Genomic DNA, 12,100 nt, shown 5'->3' on the forward strand with positions numbered 1-12,100 from the left:
TAAAGTTAATACCTTTCTCTTTATGAATACTGTTTTGCCCCATGATAATGAGAGAATAGTATAATTTTTGAAGTAATGTTGGTGCACTGAGCAATTGATAGATCCCTTTTAAAAAATGAACTAGCATTCAACAGAAGAGATTAAATCAGAAAAAAAGCTCATGTGCTTGTAGACCACTTCTGATTAGAGAAGGAATGAAAAGACCTGACCTTCCAAGTCTTTTGATAGGTATGTTGTTTGTGAAATTTCAGAGTCTTAGAGCTGGAGAGACATAATGTTTCAACCTTCTACCTAATCCTGGAAATCCCTTTAGTTTTTCTGAGAGAGAGCAACATTTAAATTGGCCATAGCTCTGGTGCTTTTTAATGCCATGATAAAAGCTTTCTTCAGCAAACAGGAAAACCTCCCTGTGTCTAACTGTAGCCTTGTAGTCTGTTAGCAAGGGTGTGTATATGCCATTGGCCTGAGTTCACCAGATACTCCTATGATATGTGTACACATCTTCATGGTTAGAATTTAGTGGTAGCACCTTGATTTCTTTGGGGACAGCTGGCCTTCAGTTCAGCAGAATGTGATATGCCTAATGGATGTTCAAGATCTGTGGACACCTTGAATTTTGAGCTCTGTAACCTCCATTCCCTAACCCTGCTCAGCACAAACAACCTGAAGACTCTTTAGCAGACTTAAATAATGAATGGGTTTCTCCCCTACCCCCCTCCAGTTTCACTCTCATCAGCTGTTTCACATCTTTGTGGTTGCTGGCGCTTTCGTTCACTTCCATGGCGTCTCAAACCTCCAGGAGTTCCGTTTCATGATTGGTGGAGGCTGCAGTGAAGAGGATGCACTGTGACACCTTCCAGAAGCCGGGGACTGTGACCCTGAACAGGGCCTGCAGCGTCTGCAGGCCTCCCTTACCGGCCATTGATGCCAGTGCCAGAGGAGCCCCAAACTTTGACAGCCTCGTGGGCTTTGTGATGCCCCTGGGGCTCCACCTGGTACACGACTGAGAAGAGAAAAACAAAAATAAATCATACCTCAAAGGATGGAGTGCATCAATTTGGAGAAAAGGAGAAATGGCCCAAACCCTGACTTATAATTGGGATCTACTGATTGAGGGCTCTGCACGACCTTGGCAAACTGGCTTCTGATCCGTGTCATATTTCTTTGTAGAAGATGGGAACACAGTTTAGCTGGTGGTTCGTTCTTCTCCCTTTCTCGCTCCTTAAATCAATTTAAAAACCAATTTAGGTGAACATTTATATCCTGTTAAAGGGTGGGAATGTGATTTTAGATGCTCTTTTGGGAGAACAAAGAAATTAATGTAAATAAGATTTCTAACTCACTGTTTAAGAATTTATATAAACGTTTAAAACATAGGGGTAGGGGAGGGAGGGGAATTTTGTACAGAACGAAACATGCAAGTACCACACACTGTTTCAATTTTGCACAAAGTGACTGTAGGAGGATCAGGTGATGGCCCCAGAATGTATAATGCCTTGGTGCACCAAGGTGCCTTCTAAAGGCTGGCATACCTTGGACCCTGTGGGGCAGAAAGTATAGCCCCAGCCCAGTGATCACATGACCACTCTCATGTCTGAGAGCCTTAGGGAGTCCCAAGGTGGAAGGAAGCTGTATGTGTTTTCTCAGTGGAAGCAGCATGTGAATGGCTGACAGGATGTGTTAGATAAAGGCTCTAGTTAAGGTATCATTTGAGAGAGTGATTTGTTTTCTATGCTGAGAGTGACCCCTTCTAAAGAGTAGAGCCATTTACTTGGGAAAGTCAATTATGCCAGCAAAGGGGTAGTGGAGACAGTAGGAGGAACTCTGGAAATGTTAGCCCGGGGGCTGATCAGATTACTTTATGGCATCCTATTCAGTTTTGTGGTGATTTTTATCTGCAGGGATGTGACAGTTTTCTGTATCTTTGCTGTGGAGCTCAGGAACACCCCAGAATCCTTCTGTTAAAGTCACTGCCCTAACTACCCTTCCTTGTCTTGGGAATACAAATTGACCTTTTCCCTGACATCACAGTTCTTGGCATGGAGCCAGCCACAAAAAAGATTGCAGCTTGTCCAGGTGCCTCTTGAGCTCATGTACATAGGTTGGGAGAAGGCTTCCTCTGGATCAGGAAAGGTAAATTTCACCTCTGGCACCACTGTCTTAGTAAGCCTAGTCGTGACATACATATCAGCTGTCTTTGAACAAGAAAGCCAGTCCAGTACCTACCAAGGAGTCATCAGTATTCCCCAAACCCCAGTTTTCGGGGTTAGCATGGTGGGAAGTTGCAAAAGAAAATGGTATGTTATTGCCAGGGAGTCTGGTACAGCCATATCTTTGAAGAGCTGCTAGGAGTAGAAAAAGTTTGCTCATGCCCCAGAGGTATCCTGTTATGGTGTCAGGGAGAGTGGTAGGGGAAGGATCTGGTTCACAGAATTCTAATCTTGGCTCATAGGCAAACCACCAAAATAGCACTCGAGTCTTGGGTTACTTGTCACCCAAGGTTTCAGGTGATTGAGTTACATCTTGGGGATTATGGGTTTTAGAACTAAACATTGAAGCCCTAAGTCTGGGGGCTGGCACCCTCCAGTAGGCGTTTGGCATATGGGAAGAGTCTGGTATCCAGCAGAGTGTTGTCTTGTTGGTAATCTCCTTTCTCTCCCCTTCCAGTCTCCAGCAAAAGCTGGGAACTGGGAAGAAGGACTCCACTATAGAACTGGGGAAGGATTTAAGAGTATTTTGGTTCTGGGTAAGCTCACTGCCTTGGGTACCAAGGGACCCAACGAGAGACTTGAGTAGGTGAACTGGTGTGGTGCCTGACACAATAAAGAACAATATTCCTCCCTTTGAGGGAATAGTCCAGCAGGGCAGTGGCCATCTGGAAGGAGGGACACTTAGTCTCATGAAAGCAACAGCACATATCAGAAGCCAGACTTGCTCTTCGGTCATGCACTTTGGGATACAGGGTATAAGATGCAGCCCTGTAACACCACCAACAGAAGTAGAAGTTTCTGGGCCCAGTCACTCCACACCCCAAAGGAGGAGCTAAATCTGGTTCAACATAGCACAAACTGTTAGGAAAAATGAAATTAACATTAATGATGTGTCATCCAGTAAAAATCTCCCTCTTTAGGGTGTGTGTGCGAGTGCGTGTGTGTGCGCCCATTTATGTGTGTGTGTCTACGTGCAACTCACTACCAACAGCCTCACTGTGCACTTGGTCTTCACAGTGCTCGCTGAGAACTCTCACCAGGTTGGCGCCTGAATGCCTTACTCTCAGCATCAGAGGCTTGCTTGCTCTGTGCAGATTTTTAATTTTCTTCGTTGGCCCTAGGCTGGTTAGGACCTCTACAGCTTCATTCTTTAACCATTAAATAGTGGCCTTTTTCAGTATTTTCCCCCTTCCCCTTTATAAATTGCGGAAGCCACAAAGCACATTTTTTGGGGATCATAGAAGGTTGGGGTTTCAGAAAGGCCTCTGTGTGATGGTTCCATTAGCCATGGGATTTCCCTTACTTGCTGTATTCTCAACTTCTAATAAAAAGAACCAAATGGAATATGAACTTCGGTCGTGTACTGTTTTACTCACTCAAATTACCTGCCTTGAAGTCTTAATTTAGACACCGAAGCTTAAGAAATTGTCAGAGACTTCCCGGTCTGAATGCACAAATCAAAGTTATTTATGCCCAACTCACTTTTCCTGACCTTTCTTAAGCTTTCATTACAACTGAGATGAGGTTTAGAATGGAGGGGACAGCTAACCCGAAGGGGTAGTTAATTTATGATTAAAGTTTATCAAAATAATACCCAACATAATAGATACTCTATGTGAAAGTTTCTGTTGAAGGACTTGGTATCTCAGATACTCATAACCACCTCCCTGTGAACTAACTAGTATCACTCATTTCTGGGTTTGGAGACTGAAGCTCAGAAAGGCCAAGTGTGACTCTTGTGCTACACTCTTCACAATAAGAAGACAGTTCAGATTAAATCTCAGGTGTTGACCTAAAGGTTTGGGGGTTTGTTAACCGTTTGTGTAATTTAAGAAAGGAGAGGAATCCGTGCCCCTTTGCCTTGAGTAAATTATCTTTGCAGGAGAATTTCCAGTATTTGGATTCTTTTTTTTTTTTTTTTTTTTTAAAGATTGATTTATTTTAGAGAGAGAGAGAGACCATGGGTGGGAGGGGCAGAAGGAGAGAGAGAACCTCAGCCAGACTCCATGCTAGGCTTGGAGCTAGATGCGGGGCTTAGTCTTCTGACCCTGAGATCATAGCCCGAGCTGAAACCAGCAAGAGTTGGATGCTTAGCCAGCTGCACCACCCAGGTGCCCCGAATTCTCATTTTAAGGTATAGATACAGCTTTAGGGTTTCCCTGGGTATAGAACACTGGATTGCATTCTGCTCTTTTGAGCCATTATAAAGAACCATTTGGCTTTTTCTTAGTTTTTTGCTAAAAACTGTATGCTCCCTTTCTCAGGTGAGGATCCTGTATGGTATTGCCATGGATATTGCAAAGGAAATAAAGGACAAGTTTGAATTTTCACTTTGTAGAATGCTGGGCTCTGGGTTTCCTAAAAGAGCCCTTGGGCAGTGTTGCTTTACAGTTTATCCTGGAAGTAACATCCTTGTCTCTAGAATACTTAGCTTCAGTTACAGCATTCTTTTTCTCACCTTTTAAAATGGGCTTAGGTTCTTTGCATCTTTCACTGAGATCAACATTTCTCGCACTTTCCCTAGTGATTGGCAGGTGTTTCTGCTGAATTCTTGCTCTGATTTCTTCCTATTGTGACCACCTCCCCCATATTTACTTCTCTGACTTTAAGATACTTCCATTCCCCTGCCCTCCGGAATCAGAACTTCACTTAGCATTATAAAGTGGTGAACTGTTTTACATGAAAGCACTTCTATCAAAATGTACAAAATTATTAGCTGGATCTAGTAGTTAATTTATTCCTGGTACTGAGGAAGGAGGATCTGACAGCAGCTTTGTGTTCTTGGTCATTTAAGAAAAGATAATTCAAGGGGCGCCTGGGTGGCTCAGTGGGTTAAGCCTCTGCCTTCGGCTCAGGTCATGATCTCAGGGTCCTGGGATCGAGCCCCGCATCAGACTTTGCTCAGTGTGGAGCCTGCTTCCCCCTCTCACTCTGTCTGCTGCTCTGCCTACTTGTGATCTCTCTCTTTCTCTGTCACGTGAATAAATAAAAAAATATTAAAAAAAAAAGATAATTCAAGATGCTGACAGATTCTTGTCATTTATTAAATGGCTTTGGTTCTAACTCGTTCGCCTATGATCAGTGATGACTCTTTAACTTGAGTCAGGCCGCCACCTGCTGTCTGGTAGTGGTTCTGGTAAAAGAAGAAAGGAAAAAATAGTTGCTCTGGTCTCCTAAGCTCACAAGAATATTCTGTTCTCCCAAGTGAGGAGCAAGGTTAGTTTCTCAGAAAGCTTAGTTTATTCCTTCCACTGGTTCTAAAAGTGATTTCCCAATTTTATAGTCTCCAGGCCACCCAGAGACACGGGGATGAAGGAGACAAGACAAGGCCAGGAGCTGTCCCAACACTTCCTAATTTTGGTTTCTAGTGTATGTGCTGCTGAAGTGAGCACCTAATCTTGGTTTTTAAGTGATAGGGCCAAGAGAGTTGATAAATTTTCCTGGGTGGGCAGGGAGGTCAGGCCTTTCAAAAGACAGGCTTGCTGTCCTAGAGAGAAGAACAAGCAGCCTGTGTCTGGGAGTTGGTAATAGAGGTCAGATGCTGTTGAAGGCCAGAACGTTTATTAATACCAAAGAGAGGCAGAGGGGTGCACGTGGGCACTGGGTGTTATTGGTGGTGAAGGTGCCCGAGCAAGTCAGGAAGTGTTCATGCAGCCATGCCTGTCATGATAAGGTCTGGACAGGATGATGGGGAAGCTCTGAGCAATGGCACCTGACTGGAGAAAGAGTTCCCTGTTGTGCCAGATGGACACCTGTGATCTTTGCCTATTGTTCTTAACATCCACATTGTCATTTCTTGGCCAACTTCTCTCCTCCCCAAGGAGGTAATAGATCTAACAGTAGTTAACATGTAATTTGTGCTTATTGTATGCCCAGCACACTGCATGAATAAAGCTCTTTCCCAATAATTTACAACCAGTTCTCAAGTCTCTGCTGCAGTTTCCTGTCTACAATATGGGACAGATAACAGTACCTACTTCAGAGGATTGCTGCCAGATTTAAATGAGTTAATGCCTGTTACTTACCAGGTACCTGTAAGCCTTAGCCATTCCTAGCATTATTTTGCCACTTAAACTGGCTGAGCAAGTGAGTTTGAGTCACTCTCTTCTCTGAGGCTCTACTTGTTCAGCTGTAAGTAGGGCTGCTAATGCCGACCTCACAGGCTTGTGAGACTAAGTGGTGAAAGTGACGTCATCTTATCAGTAATGTAAGGCATTTTACAAATAGGGCAATGAATGCATTGTTCAAAGTTGGCCCACTGTACAGGGGGAGGGGGGCCATTTGCTGGTGGGAAGTTTGTACTCTGAATTGTGGAGGGCCGAGAAGGGTCTCCCAAGGCCCGGCATGCTGTCCATGCTTATCTTGGGGCTTGGCTGGACTTCCTCGTTGGATGTTGGTTGAATTTAAAGTTCTGAGGCCACCTCAGAATTTCTACATGGTCTGCCTTTAATGTTGCTCTCACAGTGGAGCCAGGTTTTCGGGGGAGGGAGGAGGAAGCTCCAGGGCCCTAAGACCCTAGGGGAGGTGTGCATGTGGAGAGTAAGTTCCCAGACAGAGCTCCCCTCCTGGTGGACTCTGCTGTGCATGTTGGAATGTTCCTTGAAATGCCCACCCCAGGGATAGAGTCAGGCAGTCTTTTTTTAAATTTTTATTTTATTTTATTATTTTTAAAAGATTTTATTTATTCGTTTGAGAGAGAGAGAGCACAAGCATGGGGAGAGGCAGAGGTAGAGGGAGAAGCAGGCTCCCCACTGAGCTGGGAGCCTGACATGGGGCATGGGGCTCAGTCCCAGGACGTGGAGATCAAGGTAGTCTCTCTTACAAAGATAAGTGGCTAGAACAGACCACTGAGGGAGCTGGCCCTCCCGGGGAGTCTGGAGCTAGCCTTCAGGAGATCCCTCACCAGACCACTGTGAAGGACTGTATGACCTCCCCTGTTCTATCACCCTTTAGTGCAGGAGCTATATATTTTACTCTATTGGCTTTTACTCAGATGCAAAAGTTTCTGTATGTTAGCATTTTGTAAAGACATTTTCAGAAGTTTTAGAAGCCATAGTTTGCAGACATGCCACAGTAATATAAAAGGATTTAATACCTGTTCCTGTTCTGGGTTTTTCCCATTACTAGTTACTTCTTTGCTGCCCCCCCCCCCCCCCTTTCTGAGCAGCAGCTAGGAAATTGACCTATCCCCTCACCATGCATCTCATTTTGAGAAAGCTCTATTTCAGGTGGGGGCATGTTCTTCATCTCATTTCTGCTGTTGGCCTCGTTCTGTTCCTCTTTCTCATACCGTAAAGTTCTTGGATTCTACTGAAGACCAACCAGGTTCATTAGAAACAGCTGACCCTTGGCTGGGTCTGGGCTTCTGGAGAATAGATGCAATTAACTTCTTTTGTCTTGGTCCAAGTTGAGCTCCCGGTGGACTCCTGAAGAGGAGGTAGGAAGGATGGTACTAGGCTCCCTGGAAGGCCTTTAAGAAGTGGTTTCTGGTTCCATCTGGCAATCTCAGGAGGCAGGGACCATTAGCCCAAGACAGATGAACAGTGACCTGGGTGATAACCCAACTGTAGTGAGGTGGATCCCACGGCAGGGGCCGACTCTTAAGAGTGTCTCTGGAAGGATCATCTTGTCAAAACAGAGGTGAGGTTGGTCGGGTGTCACCGCAAAAGCTGGGGTGGTAGCCCCCAGGCACACAGAGGCAGCAGGAGCATGGGGAGCGAGGCCGAGGTGTCTGCGGTGCCGCCACACTCCTGCGCATTTTCCTGTGAACCCAGAGCAGAGATGAAAAGGTAGCCTTCAGGATGAGGCAAGGAAGAGGGAGGAGGGCCTCTGGGACTAATAGCCAAAAACCTGGGGTAAGAGGGAAAGCCCAGAAAATGGAGGAAACACTGCCTGCCATCTTTTTTAGACCGCCTATTTTTTAGGGCAAAGGAGAGGCTGTGCACTCAGCCCAGAACTGGGTTCAAGCCTCTGCTTGTCCCTAGTCTTACAGTGGCCGTGGGACCATCCTCTAGAATGACTTCGGGGAAGCCATCAACTCTGGAAACTTAGTGGATGTGGATTATTTGTGGCATATTCAACAAAGACAATACCATGAGTAAGGCACCCAGCTTGAGGCCTTAAGCTAAAAGCACCTTACATAGTGGGCGCTTAATGTCATTAGCATGTGCATATATTAGCTTCCTCGTTTGGAGCTAACTGCAGTAGTAATGAAGGCAATATGGGGGAACTGGGTTTGAAATCACTGAGGGCCCAAACCCTAGGAAATTTGGCCCTTAGCTCCTGGTTGCCTCCACATGTGAATGCCACAGGGGCCTGAATGTCCATGCACACGCATGAATGTGTTCCACGGACGTGCACAAGCAGGGCTGCATTCATAAGCATCAGCTCCCATCTGCAAATGCACAGGCCCCATCCAAGAGCCCAGGATTTGTGGATGAAGACCAAGCCCCGCCCCTTTGCCCCCCTCCAGCCCTTACCTCTGGATGGAAGGCGTGGCAGGAATCTGGTCTCCTTCGAAGCTTCTGCGAGCGTAGCCTGTCACACTTGACGGACGCATTATGTGCGGAAGTCACTGTTAAGGCGAACATCTCATGACAGCAGCGAATTCTGGAGATTCTAGAGACTAAGTCTGGGAAGAGCCTAGCCCAGGTGGGACCAGCTGCCTTGTAGAAGAAGGCACCCAGGGGTTAGGGGGAGGGGAGGGGTTAGGGAACAAATCCGGAAGCCCTGGGTGGGAGGCGGGGGATGTTGGTGGGGAGGGAGGATGGCCTCGCCTCTCAATATCTGAGCTCCTCAGTGACACCAACACCTCCATCCCTCCCCCAGCCCTCATTTCCCGGAAGCTGGAAGGATATATTTGACTTCTGTAGCTTCCTGCAGGACTGGTGGGAAGATGCTACAGTCACAGGTGGGGTCTGTCACCAGGAGGAGAAGGTTACTGCTGGGAATCTGTTGCATCACAAATATCCTGCGGCCAAGAGAGAAGTGGGTTGCGGAACCGCTCTGTGGCAGGCTCAGATAATTCTTGAGAGGGAAAAGAATTGTCATTAATATATTCAGAGATAGCAGGCATAAATCAAGACTGTCCCAAGCAGATAGGGATGTGTGGCTGGGGCAGGCCGTGCCGGAAAGATGCGGTGCTCAGGTTTGGCCACAAGGTGGCAGAGCCCGCCCGCACAAGGCCCTGGAGAGCCGCCAGAGGGAGGGAGGAAGGGATCCGGGAAAGCCTGTCTGCGGGAGGCCTGGTGCCTTATGTAACAGTAGCTGCCACTTCCTGAGCATTTCCTCTGGGGTGGATGATTTCTCTCTCTCACACACACACACTTAACCGCAACCACTCCAAGGGAGGTTGCTGTCGTTCCTGTTTCGTGGAGGAGAACCCAGAGGCTAGAAGAGGTGAGGTAACTTGCCCAACGTTACAGGGCTGCGGAGCAGAAGAGAGTGTTTTTGAACTCGAAACTGTCTACCCTGAAGTCCGTGCCTTACACCAGACCACTTACTTCATTCTCATGACAAGCCTTTGAGATAAACGAGTCACAGGAGTTCCCAGAAAACCGCTCTGGCGAGGTTACCGTCCACCCAACATCACACACTAGTAGGACAAGTCTGAGGCGTTACACTAGAAAGTAATTCCCCTGAGGTCTGGGGAGTCCAAGGGACGTCCCGCGAAGCCCTTGGCGAATGGCTGAGCTGGCTGAGTGGACACCCTAGAGGCGGCCCAGCACAGAACTTCACAAGTTGGAAGGTCCCCGAGGTCAGGGTGGGAGTTGGCGGGAGAGAAGTTTCTGTCGGGCCTCCCTGCCCGCCTCAGGCCAGCGGTAGCTGGAGCCGGTAGGATGCAGCTCCGTCTCACGGCTTGCACACGGGCAAGGCCTGAGTCTCTGCGGGGCGCACACACAGGCTCCAGGCCGGCCACGGAAAGGAGAGGCCGGTGTGACCTGACAGCGCTAGGAGCCCTCCTCCAGCCCACCACTCCCGAGAGGGCCCCCGAGCTGGCCTGCTTCTCCGCACAGACAGGTTTCTGAGGGGGCACCGACTGGCTTCTTCCTCACCGCTATCCTCGCCTTCCGGTGCCTTCCCAGGGCCTGCAGATGCCCCTGGGCCTGCACGGGGCTGGCTGCCGCTGAGCTGTTGTGGGCTAAGCAAATGTGTGTGACCCACACTGAAAGGTCCTCCGAGAGGGGCTGTGGAGACTTTCCTTTGGAGCCTGTGGTAAGGTGGGTGGGTCCAGATCTGGCCTCGGGACCACTTCTACCAAACCGTCCGGTGCCCCCAGCCAGCCTACCCTCTGCCCCCGCCCATGTTTCCTTCACGAAGGAAAAGAGGAAGCAAAGATGGGGAGGGGTGGGTGGGTGTGGGTGTGGTGGTGTGTTGTCAGGGGGAGGGGAAGGGAGGAGCCCAGCTGGGGTCAGGCAGCGCTGCCCTCCGATCTTACTTCTGGCAGGCTCCACACTCAATGATCCCATTGGTCTCCCGGATGGCTGTCTGGTGCACAAACACAGGGTACTCTGTGTCACACGGCTGCAGCACGTCCTGTTTCTTGTGCTTGTGGGCTGCAGAGAGACAGAGTTACAGATGGGGAAAGGGGCATTGCCAGATGAGAGGGCCCCAGGAAGCCATGCCTGGGGGGGGTCTCAGCTGCAACCCTGGCTGGCAGGCATGGTCACTACTGTGCAATAGAACACCCTTTTGTCCCTTTGTCAGAAGGTTCTCAGGGCTCGGAGAGGAGGAGGGGAGGAAGGAACACAGGGAAGGAAAAGAGACAGAAAAAATGGAGCAGATGGTGTCACAGTGGGAAGGGCAGCAGACTGGCATGGGGGGCCTTGGCTCTCGGCTGTGGGTGATTAGCACACTAGCCCCGTGACCTGGGGGAAAACCACTTCCCCCCTTGGAAGCGCGATCCTCAGTGTAAGCCGGCTGGTTGGGAGAAGGGCTGGGCGGGGACCCCTTGAAGGCTCCAATCAGCACTGATACCCAGGGTCTGAGAGGAGAGCAGAGGCAGGAGGAGGGCCAAGGGGTGACTTGGGGGACACTTTGGATTCTTAATCCTACCCCTCCCCCCCATTCATTGTATACAGGTGACATTTCTCAAGTCTAGCTACTGTGCTCTGCACATGTAGCACGCAGACCAGCCCTAGGCTTGCTCCCTAACCAACCCCCCCCCCCCCCCCCCCCCCCCCCCCTCCCACCACCAGTTTTGAGCAGAGCAGCAAGGGCTGAGCGCCAGCCTGCCTGGGCCTGGGAGAGAGAGCCAGCAGGGGCCTCCAGGGCCCAACGTGGCCAAAGCCCAGCAGACACAGCTCCCAAGATTTCCGGCTCCTTAGTGGTGCACTGAGTCCCCTCAGGAACAAAGGATGAAGCTAGCAGGACTCGGAAAAACGAATAGCAGAGGCCCGGACAGCCCAGTCCTGGAGGACACACATTGCGCCTGGGGTGAGCAAAGAGCCAAACGGGGCTGGTTCACGGACTGAACGACATTATTTTTGGTCAAAATAGCAGCCCTGGTTTGTTAACGCAGCACGTCTGTTTCTTCCAGGCACTTCTCTACACTTTCTGGGTTCTTGGCTACTATCTGTGGAATGGGGAGGGTGGGCAGGGTCACCCCCATTTCATAGACCCCCATCTCAGGATCACATGGGGGTTAGCAGGAGAGCGCCCAGACCCAGAAACTTCCCACTGGACCGTGAAGGCAAAAGGGAAGGCCAGTCTGTGGGCAGAGAAGTGCGAACTGGGGGGAAGAACCACAGTCGGGGCTCTGCACACTTTGTCGGTTTCATCAGACCTTCCAGGGCTGCTACTGGGCACTTTGACTGTGTGGGCACCCTGGCTAAAGCCTGCAGGAGCCTGGTGGCCGGCTCCCTCCTGGGCCCAGTTATACTGGCCTCGTC

At 49.2% G+C, this 12,100-nt stretch overlaps 2 protein-coding genes across 4 annotated transcripts in view; one reads left to right on the forward strand and one right to left on the reverse strand.

Annotated features, from left to right (window-relative positions):
• Positions 1–3,560, forward strand: part of ADIPOR2 (adiponectin receptor 2) — a 99,459-nt gene extending 95,899 nt beyond the window's left edge. For all 3 annotated transcript variants that reach the window (XM_059403896.1, XM_059403897.1, XM_059403894.1), the window contains one exon: positions 722–3,560. In XM_059403896.1, the coding sequence (XP_059259879.1) occupies positions 722–850 (129 nt within the window). In that variant the 3' untranslated portion in view covers positions 851–3,560. The remainder of the gene's footprint in view (positions 1–721) is intronic.
• A 3,367-nt stretch (positions 3,561–6,927) lies between these two features.
• The window catches only part of CACNA2D4 (calcium voltage-gated channel auxiliary subunit alpha2delta 4), a 113,052-nt gene continuing 107,879 nt past the window's right edge, over positions 6,928–12,100 (reverse strand). Inside the window, exons 35-38 of the mRNA XM_059404551.1 lie at positions 10,648–10,765; positions 9,068–9,180; positions 8,690–8,772; positions 6,928–7,972 (exon numbers count right to left, since the gene is read on the reverse strand). Coding sequence (XP_059260534.1) covers positions 7,868–7,972; positions 8,690–8,772; positions 9,068–9,180; positions 10,648–10,765 — 419 coding nt within the window. The 3' untranslated portion in view covers positions 6,928–7,867. The remainder of the gene's footprint in view (positions 7,973–8,689; positions 8,773–9,067; positions 9,181–10,647; positions 10,766–12,100) is intronic.

The sequence above is a fragment of the Mustela nigripes genome, chromosome 6 (genome assembly GCF_022355385.1).
Source record: "Mustela nigripes isolate SB6536 chromosome 6, MUSNIG.SB6536, whole genome shotgun sequence".
NCBI lineage: Eukaryota > Metazoa > Chordata > Mammalia > Carnivora > Mustelidae > Mustela > Mustela nigripes.